At 40.4% G+C, this 17,231-nt stretch overlaps 2 protein-coding genes across 6 annotated transcripts; one reads left to right on the top strand and one right to left on the bottom strand.

Annotated features, from left to right (window-relative positions):
* Positions 1 to 554: 554 nt before the first annotated feature.
* On the top strand, positions 555 to 5,301 carry yif1b (Yip1 interacting factor homolog B). 4 transcript variants are annotated; one of them, XM_079271976.1, is made up of 8 exons: positions 555 to 701; positions 1,993 to 2,089; positions 2,288 to 2,417; positions 2,566 to 2,670; positions 2,762 to 2,898; positions 2,995 to 3,150; positions 3,376 to 3,469; positions 3,897 to 5,301. In XM_079271976.1, the coding sequence occupies exons 1-8, from the start codon at positions 665 to 667 to the stop codon at positions 4,050 to 4,052; spliced, it is 912 nt and encodes a 303-aa protein (XP_079128102.1). In that variant the 5' UTR covers positions 555 to 664; the 3' UTR covers positions 4,053 to 5,301. The 4 variants fall into 4 exon arrangements, with proteins under 4 accessions (XP_079128102.1, XP_079128100.1, XP_079128101.1 ...); XM_079271974.1 differs by having other exon boundaries at positions 555 to 710; XM_079271975.1 differs by having other exon boundaries at positions 1,993 to 2,095; positions 3,897 to 5,300.
* A 12-nt stretch (positions 5,302 to 5,313) lies between these two features.
* On the bottom strand, positions 5,314 to 16,618 carry LOC306779888 (putative E3 ubiquitin-protein ligase HERC4; the record flags this gene model as incomplete). 2 transcript variants are annotated; one of them, XM_079271971.1, is made up of 23 exons in its annotated part: positions 5,314 to 6,111; positions 6,236 to 6,338; positions 7,086 to 7,269; positions 7,636 to 7,706; positions 7,823 to 7,889; positions 8,067 to 8,233; positions 8,491 to 8,631; positions 9,302 to 9,481; positions 9,677 to 9,775; positions 9,926 to 10,045; positions 10,335 to 10,486; positions 10,953 to 11,133; positions 11,355 to 11,451; positions 11,573 to 11,632; positions 11,749 to 11,840; positions 12,073 to 12,131; positions 12,397 to 12,551; positions 12,893 to 13,020; positions 13,118 to 13,209; positions 14,224 to 14,451; positions 14,869 to 14,945; positions 15,034 to 15,184; positions 16,399 to 16,618. In XM_079271971.1, the coding sequence occupies 23 exons, from the start codon at positions 16,616 to 16,618 to the stop codon at positions 5,876 to 5,878; spliced, it is 3,060 nt and encodes a 1,019-aa protein (XP_079128097.1). In that variant the 3' UTR covers positions 5,314 to 5,875. The 2 variants fall into 2 exon arrangements, with proteins under 2 accessions (XP_079128097.1, XP_079128098.1); XM_079271972.1 differs by lacking the exons at positions 5,314 to 6,111; positions 6,236 to 6,338; positions 7,086 to 7,269 and adding an exon at positions 7,432 to 7,506.
* Positions 16,619 to 17,231: the final 613 nt, after the last annotated feature.

The raw sequence follows: 17,231 nt of genomic DNA, 5'->3' as shown, positions 1-17,231 counted from the left end.
ATATGAACAGAAAGCTATCCTTTAATAGTTCAAGTGATTCCTTTGTGTGTTTGTTTCCTTCTATAACAGTCACTGCAGCAGTCTCAACCACTATCTTGCTCTTTATCGTGGTAAAACATTCGTGTCCTGATTTCTCTGCGTCTCCTCTGACCTGTGATGTTGAGCTGTATCGAGCCTGAGGGCATGATGTTATAACCGAGGTCCCTTTGTTGAATATTGCAGTTACTCGAAGTGGAGCTGCTACATATTGTTGGGTATATAATCATGTGGAGTACAATATTTCCCTGTGAAATATAGTGGAGTAGAAGTTCAAAGAAGTGAAAAATATGTGAGTAAAGTACACTAACCGAAAAAAAAAAAATCAAGATTCATAGAAAGTGGAGTATTTCACAATTGTTGGAGATTAAGGACAAGGTAAAACATGCTTTATATTATTTAACCTATGACGGTTCGATACACTAGGTGGTGGTATTCACCTTTCACATTGGTTTGTATCCAGTCATTAAAACGAACAAAGAAGAAGAAAGCGTTTACTTCCGTGTAAAATGTATGAATGACTCGTTCCAACTCAACTCTCCCGTGTAGCTTGCTAACTAGTAGCAACTGCATATCGGTGGAGTTGGTGAACTGACTACTGGCTACTGCTACCATCAAGTTTGTCCAAATGGATTATACGCCGACTCAAAGTGGGTTCAGACAGCGTAAGTTACGTACGTGAGTTTATCAATCAAATCAGCCGTTAATGTAAACTGCCAGCTGCACGTGCACATTCTGTACTTGTTAGCTTTCTGGAATCCAACGTAAACGGAACTGAGCCGGTTGAGGCTAACCGTTAGCTAACGTTAGACAACTTCCAAAAGCACAGACACTAATGTTAAACATTAACCGTGGGTTCACCACACTATAGTGTTAGGTTATGCGGAAGACATTATTAGCTAAATAAAGGGACATTTGTAGCCGATAGCTTGCCCACAAACCGTAAATAAACATAAGCGAGTTGAAACGCTAACTAGCTAAGTTACCTAACTATTATGTTACACCGGCTAGGCTGGCTAACAGTAACGTTAGTTCCTCGCGCTGACCCGGGGTCACTCTGTAGTGTTACATGTCATTTATGTCCCGCCTGCGTGGCGCTGACTGTGGGATATTTTTAGTGTTTACAGACTATTTAAAGCATGCTAGCCAACGTCACCTAGCATGCAGTGTTCAATCTAGGTTAGATTGTGGGGCTTGTGTTTATTATTGACTGATCCATATGCAGGAATGTCATCAAATGTAAACACGCCCCCCTTAAAGCACAGCAGACCAATGTTGACTGACTGTTTGTCAGGTTTAAATATTTTTAATTTTAGTATGCTTAAAGATGTTTGCTGCTCTGTGTTGGGACCTCATTTATTCTTTGCCATTAGTGAAAGGAGGTTGAAACTGAACCGGTGTGTGGCTCTTTAGAGGTGATGTAATCTGCTCGTGTGATGAGGTTATTACTCCCTCAGGGAATGGATTTAAATAGCTCTTTCTCCTGCACAAGGCATTCACACTGGGATTGGGTGAACAGTTATAACATAATTTGTCATTTGTACACAAACTCTGTTATTGATTTGTGTTTTGAGGGCACAGGATTCTAAAGTAAATTTAGCAACACACTTTAACTTCATTGCCCCTTCAAAAGTGGGGAATTAAATCTGCTACATGATTTTTTTACCACTGAAGATGCTCACTGACAATACACACCCATGTTTGTTGTCTAAAAAGACAATGTGATTTCTATCACTGAAACAACAGAAAAGAGTGAGGATAAGTTTGGAAAAGTCTCTTCTTCACTCAGACTGATGCATGCTGGTTACTCTGGTTTTCTGTAGTTGTGGCTGCCTTGCATTTGCTTGCTTTACTAAAGTTTTTTTTCAACCCCTAAGATTGTAAGTGATTTTGATAGGTTCAGATCTCCTTTGTTTCACACATCTCTCTCTTCACCCACGCTCTCTTTTCATCCAGAGCCTAATATGCGTCAAAGGAACAGCTCTGCGGACGGTTTAGAAGGCAGCCAGCTGTTTGAGGATACGAGTGGAGCAGCACATGGACTACAGACGGGGTACAGGTTGGTGCAAGGCTGGATAGGAACTGTTCTGAATATATATATATATATATATCCTCTTATTGCACTTTACTATGTTTTTGCACAAGATTACATCAAGGAAAAACCAGGCTACCTTTGTCAATCGAGCAGATCAATTAGCTGACACATGTATCATTTACTTTAAGCTGTTATTTTCTTGTTATATGTTGGCAGTAACCAGCAGGCCGGGCCTCAAGCAGCAGGATTTACTGGCCAGTCCATCCTGTCAGACCCCATGTCTAACCTGGCCATGGCATATGGAAGCTCACTGGCATCCCAGGGACGGGAAATGGTGGACAAGAACGTAAGACTTGAGTCGTTAATATTTTATATTATTGCTTACCAGAAATTATGCAAAAGGGTTCCCTCACAATGGCCTCAAAAGCCTGTTAATACAGCAGGTCGAGGCAAAAGCAGGCTGAAAAATGAGTCCGTGTGCTTGCTTGTTTCAGCTGGACAGGTTCATCCCAATTTCTAAGATGAAATATTACTTTGCTGTGGATACAGTGTACGTTGGAAAGAAGCTGGGCCTTCTAGTTTTCCCTTACATGCACGAGGTAAGTCCGTTTACACCTGCTAAACATACATTATTCTGTATTATATGCCACTTTGCACCAGTAGAGGTAGTCCTGTGTGCGTGTTTTGTAGAACTGGGAGGTGAGGTACCAGCAGGACACTCCTGTGGCGCCACGCTTTGATGTGAACGCTCCTGATCTCTACATTCCCGCCATGGGCTTCATCACATACGTCCTGGTGGCTGGACTGGCCCTCGGCACACAGAACAGGTACATCACACCTTACATTGATAACTCACTACAACTTGAGTCTAGTGTAGAGTTCACACTGTATAAATCTAAACTATCTTGTTGTGCACCCTTCAGGTTTTCTCCAGAGCTGCTGGGAGTTCAGGCCAGCTCAGCCTTTGTGTGGCTGATCATGGAGGTGCTGGCGGTCCTGCTGTCGCTCTACCTTGTGACCGCCAACACTGACCTCACGACCATCGACCTGCTGGCCTTTTCCGGCTATAAATATGTTGGGTATGCACAGCGTCTTTGTCTATGTTCACTTTTTCATCACCAACTCACCCTCTCACCTCCTCTCAACAGTTGTATTTCTTTATTTTGCTCAGATGTTAATGGATAATTTTCCCCTTAAACGATTCTAAGAACAAAACATCTCGTAAATTTAGTTCAGCACTTAAGGCTCTGTGGATATTATACCTAACCCGGGAATGTTAATGCGTCTCTTCTCTGTTTCCTCAGGATGATCATCGGCGTAGTAGCAGGCCTGCTGTTTGGGAGGCCAGCGTACTATCTCTCTCTACTGTGGTGCTGCGCCGCCATCTTTTTCTTCATGGTGAGTAGCAGCATCTACTAACTCTTGAGAGTTTAAGTTGATGATCTTACTCGACATATGTCTGTTTACAATAATTAGGGACTGATGTCTACCACACACACACATATATTAGATGCCTTTGCACTGCATAGAATGATATACTCTTTATTCTGGAAAGGATGTTTTCTTCTTGGCATCCTGGACGCTTCTCCTTCACACTCACCACGGCTCCCTACAAAGTGTCCCTGTTCCTGTACCTGTATATAGAACTGATGTCAATCTAATCAAACACATGAATGTACACATCTGAACATTGTCGCCCACACACAGATGAATGTTATGGCAAGGCTGTTGTATTTAACCGCACGTCACAAGTCATGTGGTCATCTCAGCTGACACGTATGTTTGTTTAATGCTCAATGAATATTTTACTGTCATCCCTCCTCAGATCAGAACTCTGCGTCTGAAGCTGTTATCTGACGCCGCGGCCGAGGGGAGACTGGTGAGAGGAACCAGAAACCAGCTGAGGATGTACCTCACCATGTCTATAGCAGCAGCACAACCCATCTTCATGTACTGGCTCACCTACCACCTCATCAGATAAAACCCACACACACACACACACACCCATCGCGTAGATGAACTGTCCGAATGCCATCGTAAACACTCAAGGTAACACGCATCAAAGAAGCTGGACTTGGTATGAAACGCATAACAGCCGCAGCTGTCTGGAAAATATTCCACCACTTCCCAGACATTGAGACAGACTTCCACACTCCCACCGTGTGTGCATGGAGCAAACCAACACATGCTACGAGACGATTAGGAGAGGAAGTGAGGCACGACTGCCTTTTCTTTCACAGCACAGCCCTGTGTCATTAGTATTGCCTTTTTTGTCGTCTTTTTCATGTCCATGTGTAAAAATGTGTATCAAGAGTAAGTGGCTTTGTAATTATTTGTTAATTATGTTTTTTAGTAATATTTAAGTATGTTTGTGTATAGCAAAAGTATTATCACAGATGTTTCTCTGGTCTGTTTCATGTGATTTTTCTGAACAGACTAAAGAAAGCACACTAACCTCACACAAACCGTCCATTTAGTGACGAGAAAGAAGTCAAATCAGGTTTAAAATATCATTTTGACAAATGTTTACTTCACGGCTCAGAGAAATACCTGTTCTGTCATTATGGAATGTGGAAACAAGGGTCATCTAACCGGTGTGTGGCTGTCGTAACCACTCAGTTTTATCTGTTTCATCGTTTTGTATGTGCTCTGATGCGTGTGCGAGCTTTGCTGCCTGACAATTCTTGAATAGAAACAAATTGACTGTTTTGTAAGCCACGACATGAGGGTGTCGACCTTGCAATTAAATACTGAGCTTAATATCCTTTTTAAAAACCGAGTAAATTATGTAGAGCTTTGCATATGAAAGATGTAAAGAAAGGGGAGAGATGGTTTGTCTCTGAGATATGTGAAATATATGGCAGAAATACTTTTTTGTGCTTTAATGTACTTGTAAATCATCTGTCGCAGTTTTTTTAAATTATTTTGCTCATGTCAGCTCAAACCAGGGTAGGAATCACATTAATTTAAATTAATTCAGGATGCTATTCAGAATTTTAGCGTTTTCCCCAAAATGTAGAATTATTGATGAACACTTTTCTCAGTCAACTGAGGTGCCAATAAAACTTTTTTCCAATTATTTTTTTGACAGAGTGCTCATTTAAATAGGATTCCTGAAATTGCAGCATCTCATTACAGATGACTCATTCTATACGTAGCAGGTGATTTACTCTCTTTCAGGATCAATCATTAAGAATCCCTTTGCTCACTGTCAAAGTAGGCTGAAAGCAGACAGAGTGACATAACCACTGTTAAATGACATCGGACTGATGGAGCTGCTGAGGTACGAGTTGGGTTTTATGAGCTAGTTTATTTATTTACCACAAGCTATTGCAGATAAATTTGCATTACAATAAAAGGACTCAACCACTTATGGTGGCGAAAGGTTATTTTAAGCTGATGTTTAGACTTAGCTCAAGATTTTACTAAAATATATTCAATTTAACTGAGTCTACTAGGAAATCAAATAATCCAGGAAATAACCAAACCCTGTTGGAAGTTAGACTGTTTTTATAGTTGACCTGTGGTTACAAAAAAATATATATTAAAAATACGTAATAACCTGCAAGCCTGTGTTGAAGAGAAATTTATTTAGTCAGTTATTTAGGTACAAATAGCAAGGCAGTAATGCATTTCCTGGTGAACACATTTTAGTTTTTCTTTATCACCCAAACATAAAACATCTTTACAATCTTTAGAAACCTGTGACTCGCCCAAGCTAAATGAATATGTGGGAACGCTTTGTAATAGTTTAAATAATGCTCAATATAGGATTTGAAAACGGAAAGTTGAATGACGAAGACTTCATTCTGTCGGGTCTACTTTCTTCCAGAAGCCTCTGTTGTGATTAATAGCCTCACAGAGCCGGGTCTTCATCGTCCTCTTGATCGGGTACCTCTCGTAGATGGGCAGCAACAACAGAGTATGACAGGTGAGGGATTCTGGCAGATGGATCTCAGTGGCGTCGGGCAAGACGGCGACTCTCATCTTGATGCTCTCCATGCCCAGGAAGGGAACCCGTTTGCAGCCTGTGACGAACACTGGCGAAAAAAATGCATCTTAAATTACTAAAATGCAAAGGAAAAACATTGACAGAGACCACCACTCTACTCTTACATCAAACTTGATGAAAACAAATAAGCATAATCAATGTATAATACTTACGGAGGAACTTTTTCTTTTCCTCTGCCGTCAGTTTCTCAAACACCTCCCAGAAGGTCACGATGTTTACATGCTGCTCGTGGTATTCTCCTTCATAAACGGTGTTCTGTTTGGAAAAAACACAGTTGTGGAATTTACTCAACGACAGTACTTAAGTACTAAATGAATGTACTTGTACTTTACGTGAATAAGTTTTTACTTCTACTGCACTACAATTCAGAAGGGAAGAGTTTTACTCCACGACATTGATCTGACAGACAGTATAATAAAATATGTCAAAGATTAACAGTGTTTTTCCAATCTTTGTGGCTTGTAACCCAAATTCAACAACATAGTTTCAAGTTTGATTTCCTATGTTATGTCATTCTTTTTGAATGGTTTGGTCAAACCTATATTGTGTGCTGATGCACTTTGCGTGCATGAGCTTTGAACCACTTCTTGTCGATGCGGTCAGGTGATTGTGGGGAAACTTCAAAATGACCAACAAGTATAAAATTCATAAGCTACAATATGCTGCCAGAAGATCAAATCTGAAAACAACACATTTTACATATGTTGCTGTTTGGTAGTTTATATCTTGGGAACCGTCCTCCCAAGCACAAAACTGTAGGAACTACTTTCAAACAAAGTGACTCAACGTGACTCAAATTTTAAGTCTCTGACAAAAACAGTTTGGAAGTAATCTAACATACAGACAAATAGGCCAATTGATTGCCGTATTTCCATACTGTATTCTTGTTTAAAGTTATGTCTCATGACAAGTTAATATAAAATTCAGAATTGACGATAAATCTCAGTGTCTACATTTCTGACTCTCTTAAAGATTCAAAAGGAAAAAGCTTTTCCAGCAGACCTCCTTCAACACGTCCCAGCGGTAGTTTTCTTGGCCCACCATCACTGCTTGCAACTCCTCGGGCTGGAAGAACTCCACCACGTCGATGTCGCACACCTTGAAGAAGCCCTTCTTAAACGCTTCGAACACTCCCTCCACTGATTTGTTGAAGGCATAGTCGACGAAGGCGTCTACGAACTCTTTCCTATTGAGAAAAATAATTACAACTGGAATTACCGCCTCACAGTTTAATGCCGCGGTCACGAGACGAGTACGGACCAGCGTGCAACCACAAAACATAATAACAGAAATAAAATAGAATATACAAGTAGCTTCAACTGAGTGCTGACGCTGTCTTCAAATCTTCCCTCTCCACTGCAAGTCTTTTTACATAAATGTTCCTTAGGTCTTGAATGGCAGAATAGTATTGTTGCACTGCCCTCTATGGGACGAAATGGCAGGAAATTTGAGAGGATATCAAGAGACGCAGACTGACAGAAACGTTTAAAGTTTGTGAGGCAGACTCTGAATCTGTGCTGCTGTGAGAATCGTGTAAACTGTATCAACATACTTGTTCGCTGCTGTGACAAGTTTTCCAGTTTCCGTCGGATCAAGCTCAACTTCCTCACCGCCCCAGGTCGCCTGTAAAGAACAGTAATTACAGCCAGATTCGGATATTGCAGCAACACGTGCAGGCATCTTAGTCAAAGTAGGTTATTACACTGGGAGTCATTCTGACTGTGATATAGTAAACCTACAGTGAAAGAAATCTCCATTGTTTTGACTACATCAGGGGCGTAGTCCTCCAACATGCACCTCCAAGACCTGAAGACACGGAGAATATACAAAAAGATCAATTTCACACAGATATGACGTGCAGATGTCATCGATAAAGTGTTTCAAATATAAACTACCAAACAGACTATATATATCTTTCTGCAGTTAAGCACAAAGTCCTTCTGTTAATCAAGAATAGAAAAACAAAAAAAAAGGAACTCTTACTCTGCCATGACAGGCTCAAACTCCTTCATGTCGTCCAGTGAGGGCTTGACTCTCAGCAGCTTCTTGAAGAGGACCAGTGGGACGGGCATGTGGACAATGTTTTGGTTGTAAAGAGCCAGGCCACACAGAACGCCAAACAGGAAGTAAGTCTTCTCCTCCACTTTTGGCTGTTTAGTTGATGACAAACACATGATCAGGATTTGACACGATGCCATGACTGTCTAAACGTTATCACAGGATGATAAGGTCAGATTAAACCATTAACATTCACGTTGTGCATTCAATATTACTTATTCACACTTTTATAGCACTCAGCTCACTTGTATGTGACAGTCTTAAATGTTTTTAAAGGATTTGTTTAGTGCTTACTACAAAGGATTAGTATATGCAAGACATGGTTTTCTCCTGTATTTTCTGGTCTTACCCTGGGAGGGAACCAAGCCAGAGTGTTGCTCTCATTGTACATGAACATTTCAGACTCGGGAGCCATCAGATCATCAAACACATGCAGGAAGAGGTCTCTTTTGTTGACATTCGTCAACTTCCGGTCTTCTGCAAATTGCACCTATAGGAAGGATAGAATAGAATCCTTTGAGAGTCCTTGAACACAAACAGAATTACTATCATCTCGAATGATAAATGTCCATGCAGGGTGGACGTCCCTGACGTCCATTTTGCGCATGAAACAAACTGTTTTGTGGGACTTCCAAACGCATAATTACTATACTGACAGCTCACCTTCACACAGTCCTCTCGTTGCTACAACCAACAGCCACATTTTAAACTTTAGTCGACAAAAATGTACATTAATTCAATTCTTATTACAAAAAAATAAACATTTCTAATTAGTATTGGGATGTTTCCAGGCGATTTTTTTATGTCAACTCATTTCCAATATTACCTTAAATCTTTCCTGGAACCAACATTTTGCTCAAGGGGACAATACATTTTACACATAATGGAAAACATGCTATTTAGTTGCAGTTGCATTATGGGAAGTGTAGGCGCCAGTGTTTCTTCTTCCCATACCAGGGACAAAATCTTCTAATATCTTGACCTTTGATGCTATAAATTTGAGCATTTTTCGTCCCTTGCGAGTCCTACAACCTTATGGAAACACAAAACTAAATTGCTGGACGACCCCTTTCATCAGTAAATGGTAAGTTGAAGCTACAAATCTACAAAGCTTTGCTTCAGAACTCAAAAGCTTAGCAAAGCATTGATGGCGTGTTTACCAAAAGCTCCCTTTTGAAAGCGCAGTGGTCGGCAGTCCTGAGCTGTCTGAAGGTGTCCTCGACCAGGTGAGTTCGTCTCAGAGTTAGCTGGAAGACCGGGGCCGGGGCAGCGTCTGGGCCACCTAACCAGAACTCCTCAGGACACCACGTAGCCATATTATGAATCACACGCTGCACGTCCTGTAATTACAAAACACTTCTTTACAAAGAAATCTCACAGCGGGAAAGCAATTATATTAAAATGACACAGTACAAGATATATATTATTTAAAAAGAATGCTTAAGCAACAATTGCAGCCATATTATAATTATTATTCATCATCTTTGACGTCAAGTAAATCATTACAAATGATCTATTTCTGCTACATACTGTACCTTCGTTAAGGATGCGTGGATGTTGAAGACCGTCACCTTGCAAACCAGGGTGAACAGGAATGGGTAGCGGCAGAAGATGGCGGGTGTGTCGACTTCATCCTTTAAGAAGATAATCAATGGTTTATCAAGAGAGAATTTCAGAAAAAGCTCTCAAACAGAAAATTAAAAGTATTGAGGACAAAAGGACAGATCGTTCCTCTGAAACACTGCAACAGTGTCGGCAGTTTATACTGTACTGTATGTTCTTACCTCGACTTGAGACAATTGAATCCAAAGAGTGACATCGGTGACTGGCATCACACTTGTTCTGATTTCTTCGACATAAAAGGTGCTCAGTGGGACTTTGTAAGACTTTCCAGCTTTGTTTGCCTGTGAAAAAATAAAAACATCAGAAAAAAAAAAATACCAGCAAGAAAATTCCAGGCCATCAATGGACAATGGTGGTCAGGCAGCATCAGCTCTGGTAACTTGTGATGGGAATCATTCAAAAACTGTCAATTAATTAGCCACGAGACTACTTTTAGTTCTCAGTGTTAATTGTGATCACACAAAAAGGACAAATATTTTCCAAAAACCCCTTTAGAAAATGACTTTGCTGGAGATAATGACCATAACACCAAACCCACTAATGATTGGAACAAAAACACACAGCACTGACTTTGTAGAGTAGCTTGAGGGCTTCCAGCAGGTATTTGACTCCTGGGTTGTGAGTTGCCAAGAGGCCATTTCTTAGCATGAAGGCCAGAGCGTTCCTGAACACCAAGATGTGTCTCATCAGTATGGCGGGTGACAGGGAAGACCACCAGCGTCCTGCAGGATTTTAAAAAAAACACTGTAGGACTTATATGGGTACGGTGGCCCAGCGAGCTCAACCTACTGCAAATTATACTGTATCCAAAGCACTTAGAAAAAAACATTGCAAATAGAGAAAATACAACAAAATACAGAAACATGCTGCAAGTAGCACCACACATAAACTGCAACATATCTTAACATATTTTAAACCATCAATTATATAATTTGCAATTTATTTTTGTCTTGAACATTACTTGGTGACATTCTGAAAGTAGCTATAACCAGCTAACACGATGTTCACAAATGATTTTGTGTATTTCGTCAAATGATTTAAATTGTCAGGGTAATAATAAACAAAAGGTTAACATATTCAATATTTAATGTATAATTGTGTGACCCGTACAGTAAGCTTAAGGATGATTTTGTCTTCCCACACCTGTAACAAAAAGACTAAAAGATAAAGTGTGCTGTAGTTGTTTACTTAGTGTTGCCAGAGTCTTCTCAGGCAGTTCTCCAATAACGACAGCCAACATCAACGCCCCGGTCATGACATTAGTCTCCTCTTGGAAAAGGGGACACGTCAGCAGCATCAAGAGGATCTCTGGTGATTTTAGGGAAGTTGCTGATGCCAAAAGCAAGTCAATCAGGCGTTGAAGGTTTACCTGCATGGAAAATAGATGTATGATGACAATGTTCACACGGCATGGAAGCATTTGTAAAGAAATGAATAGAATCTAAATCCCTCTAATCTACAAGAGGTTTAGATCCTGGTAAGTCGTTAAACATTACAGAAGGGCTTTCCTCATTCAGTCAATTTATGTCTCAAGCAACAGAACAAATGAGCTTAGTGATGCATGCAAATAGTGAAATGTGTGTTCTTTACCGATTGTTTGATCCATGGTATTGCCAGCAGCTGGTCGAAAGCTTGGCCGGCTGCTTCAATGTCCACAGTTAAGACGTCTGCTTCAGATGGAGGCCCACTGATAAAAGCAGAGGATTAAAACCAAGTAGCAGTACTAGTCTTTAGTCACTAGACTCTCATAATCTGAACATTATAGCGGAGTTTGCTACTAAACAGTAAACAATAGAAAAGGGACTCACTCAGGCTTTGTGAAACTTGCAACAAGACTTGAACTCGTCAGAAACATCGAAGATATTTCTCTGTTGGATAAACGAAGAGGGGAACTTACAAACACTGTAGTTGCAGCTTCTGAGACTGATATTTTATTTGTGCAGCTACATAATTACGACCACAATACAGTTATGAAAAAAAGGACCTCTTAGCCTCTGCGTTGCCATGTCTCATTGACAGCCATCTTTGCAGTTTTGCGTCATCAAGACGCCCAGTTATCTGTCCCCGGTCCAAGCTCTTAAATGACAGACAATACATTTTACTGCTAGCCGGCTTCATGATGATGACAGCATAGTAATTACAATTTTAAATTCACCTGCAAAAATGTTGATACAAAAGGGACATTCATTCCATGTAAAAAAAAGAAAACAGTTTTACATCAACGTGCTTACTTTGAATGAATTCAATCTGGGTAGATTTCTGTGAAAATCGAGACGAGCAATGAGTCTTTAATAGGAGGACACAATACCTGTGTAGGCGAAGTGTAAGTGAAGCTTGTGTTCCACCCAGCTGATATTTTCAAGTATGCTTCAACAAATAAAACACATTTACAATCAGAACATAAAAATCTCAAAGTATTACACCACCCTCTACTTTAACAGAACACAATGAATGTACTTGTATTTGAATTGAACTGAATATTTTACTGCCAACACTTTATTTCTGAGGAACTGTCCATGAAAAAGGACCATCTTCAACTCAAAACTTTGTCCAATAGTATTTGGCAGCCATGTTACATCCTAACATGCATCTCCTGGGATAATTAAGGAACATACTGTCTCCGGATACACACCTTTGGGTGTGGCTGCTGCACTGTCAGCGGTCCATGGAAAATGTACCAGAGTGGGAGTCAGACTGTCCTCTGGCCTTCCAGTCCCAATTTGACCTTTGGCTCCATTGCCAAAAGCCCACAGCTGGCCGGAGGTGCCCAAAACCAGAGTGTGACGTCTGAGAGACAAGAAAACATCTGTGAATTTGATGTTGCACTTCATAAAGTAAAAGTACTTCAATTAGGCTTTTCAAGTTAGACATTCTCAAATGATTTTATGATGCCAAAACTACTAATCCTCCCTTAATATTAGAATAATAGAGCGGCCATATTTCCACATCTTACTCTGTGAATTAAGGATATATATCCACCAAACCAGTGTTGCTGATCTTTGGAACAGTTGAAAGTCTGTTACAGTACCTTCAGCAGGGATTATTCCTCCCCGTAAAAGGTGACGAACTTTCCCTTTAAATCAAAACACATTTTCAGTGTTTCACATAAGCACCCTCCTGCTTTATACCTGCCACATGAAATCTGGGAGGCGGGTCCGTCAAGACCTTCGACCAGTCTGGGTCTCACTTCATTAGCAGAGGAGTTGTGACCGAGCTGGCCGTAGCTTCCCTCTCCAAAAGTGAAAACCTTGCCATCCTAGAAATCACAGCATCACAAGCAGCGACGTGTTAAGACCGTCATCATCTGCACAATGTGATAATTAATAATTGATCAAAGTCAGAGGATGTTGTACCTTTGTTAACACAGCAGAGTGTGCCTCTCCACAGCTTATGAAGGAGACGCCTAGAGGTCTGAGGGCAGGTACCATACAGATGTTGAACCTGCCTGTTAAAGATTATGAGAAAAAGATGCTTCCTTCAAAACTATACATAAATGAGTTTGGATAAAAAAGATGGAATACAGTACATAATTAGGAGGTTAATAGCACCTGTTAGTAACTCTGATCTAGACATTTCCAGAATCCTCAAACATTTTTAGATGAACAAATATTTGAAAGATATTTTTTGATTCATTTTTACAAGTTGTGACTTTGTTACCTAATACAAACATTATTTTTGTGCACCACTTAAAACTAGCAAGGGGATGTGACATTTTGGCCACTTAGACAGAAAACTGAGTCACAACTTGGGAAATGGGTTCATTCCTTTCTTTCTTTTTTAAAAACATAGCCGTCAAGGCGGTGTTAGAGCAGCAACAGGAAACAGACTCCAATGCAGATAATTCAAGCAGACAGGAAGAGTGCAGGGATAGTGGGGACAGGTGAGCAGGTGGGCGGGGAAGGGAACGGGGTTCTGCTCGAGGCTACTGAATGGATGAAAAACGGTCTTGCGCTATGTTTTGTGTGGCACATGCGCAGTGGCTATGACATAGCGCATGACATATCCTCTCTTATTTCTCCCTGGTTATGGCAGGACAGAAGGGAGTGGCTGGTTGTGGGAGTGAGGTGACTGGGACAGGAGAAAAAGTCAGAGGGCATCTGGTAGACAGGAAGAGAACGGCGATGCTTAATACATGTTTTGGAAGTCCCAGATACGTTGGAAAACCAAAATGTCTGTCTGGGTTTCAAAACTTCGCTCAGAGGCTCTCAGTGAATTTCACTGAGCTGTATTAACTGTATCTAGCAAGCCACACATTGGCTGGTTTAATACAGCGTTGTGAACCCAAAATAAACAGATTTGCTGTGTTTTAATTGCAATAAACGGATTAAACGGACTCCAAAATGTCTACATCATGGTGCCGATTTGCAAAGAGTCGGAATCTATGCTTTTTCAGGTAATTTTCACAAGACGCCAAGCAAGTGAGTGTGTAAGTAAGTTAAAGTAAAGTACAGTAAAGTACCCTTCTCGTCCACCCTGTTGAGCCCCAGCTGGCCAGATTCATTGGCCCCACAGCAGTAGACCAGGCCTGGGAGTGTGAGGAACAGAGAGTGGGTCGCTCCGGCTGAAATCTGGGTCACCGCTACGCCGCTCAGAGGACCTACCAGGTCTGGTACATACTGCAGCATAACCTCTTTCCCCAGACCCAGCTGACCATGACTGTTCAACCCCCAAGAGAACACATCGCCTCCTTTAAAGTGGAAAATAATGGAGAAAAAAATCATTTAAACACACTTCATATATTTTGTCGATACAGTTTTAAAACTATTTATTTCACACATGAAACAGGTGGTGTTAATAGGAGGCTGGTGTCCTTAACCACTAGGGAGATAACTAAGTGCCAAAGTGGCATATAAATGGTCAGTTTCTTAAATTGACTTTATTTGTAAGCCATTGCTGCGGCTGTGTTTTCTTTAAGCTGCTACTGTGCTACGTCAAAGAACATGTACTTTGCACTTTATCGTGCCTGAGGGGAATGGAAGAACTGATATGACATATGAAAACCAAAACCAAATCACGACTACAGTACGCATAACTAAACATTACATAAGTTGGCATTGTTCCATAAAAACAAACAAAGATGTCATGGGTGTGTTCATTGTCTCACCATTAGTCAGTGCCAGAGAGTGGGAGTTCCCACAAGCAACTTGAATCACTGCTAATGGCAGTGGCATCGGCACCGGACTGCATGTTGATGAGACGATATGTTAAAACATTTTAAAAGCTTTGCTTACTTTCAGTGATGAGTATGAATATACATGTGGTCCATTACCTTAGTCTGTCGCACAGTCGATTTGGTAAAATGCCTCGCTGCCCATTGTCTCCTGCCCCCCAGGAGAACACCTGTCCAGATGCACACACAGCCAGACAGTGGTCCTGTCCGCACGCTATCCACACCACATTGCCCAGCCCCTCCACACGACCTGATACAGGACGACAGACAGAGAATCACAAACCCGGAATAATCTACAAAGCAGAACAATTCACAGTGCTTATTAATAATGGTTGGAAGTAACTTTTTAGGGCTGGGTATTGATTGATATTATGAGACTAGACGAGAGGGTGCATTACAGTAAAGAGTACTTTCTGCATTTACAAGACTGTTCTAATATTTACCTGTACCCACTTCGTCATTCTACCCACATTACAAATAATTTATCAAAAACCGGTGTAAATATTTTGTAAGAGCACTAATGGTGGATATTGTGCTATGTTTTTCTCTATATCGCTTAACTCAACCGTACAATTTTGAGGTATTTACTCACTTTACTTGATTTTCATGTCATGCTACTTTATACATCCACTCAACTAAATACATTTGATAGCGAGTTACTTTTCACACGAGGATTTCACATCAAAACATCAAATCAGCTTCATAGGATGCATTGTTAAACTATCCGACATAAAATAAAGGAGTTCAAATAAGTTCCACCTCAACCTGCTACAACAAAATGCTGATTGAATATGAATACATCAATAACAATAATACAACACTGTAATAAAATAACTCTGCACGATGAGTAATTGATCGTTGAATTATAGTCACCACCACGCAACTGGCCTAAAAAGCTTTTTATTCAGGAAAGCCTTTCTGACCTAAGTCACTGTCAGTTATTTCTTATGTGTTTCTGTTCATTCACTGGTTTTTATTTTATTATAGTTTTTTTTTTACGTTTTAACTATGGCTCTGTGGCACTCTGAGATTTAAAAAAAAAAAATGAAAAGTGCGTTACAAATAAAATACATTATTATTATTATTATTATTATTATTAATCACATATCCAAACCTTGAATTCATAATATTTCTTATAAACTTTCCCACCTGCACTTGAACTCAACGCACTAGAAAGTGCTGAGTTAACTTTCGTTGCCTTCACTGACGAGAGTAAAACGAAACTGAAACGAAACTCAATAAACTCGTTTATCAGTAAACACAAGATAAAGTCCCTACTTCAATTAAAATGTCTTGACAGACTTAATAACTAAATAAAATAAATGTTAGAAAATAACTGTTCTAAATAAAAATAAATACACGTTAATCCTGCATTGAATTTAAGTCATGAGATAAAACAAACAAACAAACACTTTACTTTAAAACTACGTCTTCGTGTTTAATCGTATGAACTATTCACGTTACCTGGCGTCTTTCCATCTTTATGTTTCTTTCGTCCAAGTTGTCCCTGTGAGTTGTGTCCGCATGATAAAACGCCTCCGTCCCTAGTCAGGAATAAAGTGCACCGGTCCCCGCAGCAGATGCTGGTTATGACCCCGGGGACAGTCCACGAAGCCGGACTGAGGGCTTCCTGAGGACCGAACTGTCCACTGGAGCTGTCTCCCCAGCAGTACAGCTGCACCATGTCTCCGCTCAGCTGATGTGTTTACAGCGTTTGTGGTGGGCGGCTATTTAACTCAGAAGATGCTGCCTTCAAGTGCTGTCGGTGGTATTTAAACCATCGGAAACATGCACTTCAGCTACCCGTTCTTCGGGTGCACAGTAGCGTGTTGAGTGAGTATATCTGGTTAAAATAGCTAACATAATAAGTTTGTAACGAGGTACAATTAGTTTGCAACTAATAGAGCACAACTAATAACATGTACGATAGAAGTACTGTGATTTACGATCTTACCAAGAAACAGGGAAGGCAGCATGCAGAGCATTCACTGACGGTGCGCTATTTTCTAACATTTTTGGCAATTCATTCAAACACAAAATGTGATGTAGGCATGTCAAAGTTTCATTTATTTTTAATACAGAAATAGAAGTGTAAATAATACATTTATACCAACATATCCTACAAATACAACGTGTCAAAATGTGTTAACAATTCATGCAGTAGCCATGGCTCAAACTGGGCAGTTACTGGTCTTGTTTTCACAGAAGTGAAACTCAAATGCAAAGTAGATGTTTCTGCTGTGAGGTGTAACATTCTCATTTTCATCATCTAGCCATATACTCTCGACTCAGTCTGC

The sequence above is a fragment of the Melanostigma gelatinosum genome (assembly GCF_949748355.1).
Source record: "Melanostigma gelatinosum genome assembly, chromosome: 7".
Classification (NCBI taxonomy): Eukaryota; Metazoa; Chordata; class Actinopteri; order Perciformes; family Zoarcidae; genus Melanostigma; species Melanostigma gelatinosum.
The sequence above is the reverse complement of the archived record's forward strand: the minus strand, read 5'-3'. Positions and strand labels throughout refer to the sequence as shown.

Coding starts and splice junctions, on each gene's coding strand:
- yif1b (XM_079271973.1), top strand. CDS start 665: ATGGATTATACGCCGACTCAAAGTGGGTTCAGACAGCGTAAGTTAC. Junction 2,096..2,287: donor GGACTACAGACGGGGTACAG/GTTGGTGCAAGG, acceptor ATATGTTGGCAG/TAACCAGCAGGCCGGGCCTC. Junction 2,418..2,565: donor GGGAAATGGTGGACAAGAAC/GTAAGACTTGAG, acceptor TGCTTGTTTCAG/CTGGACAGGTTCATCCCAAT.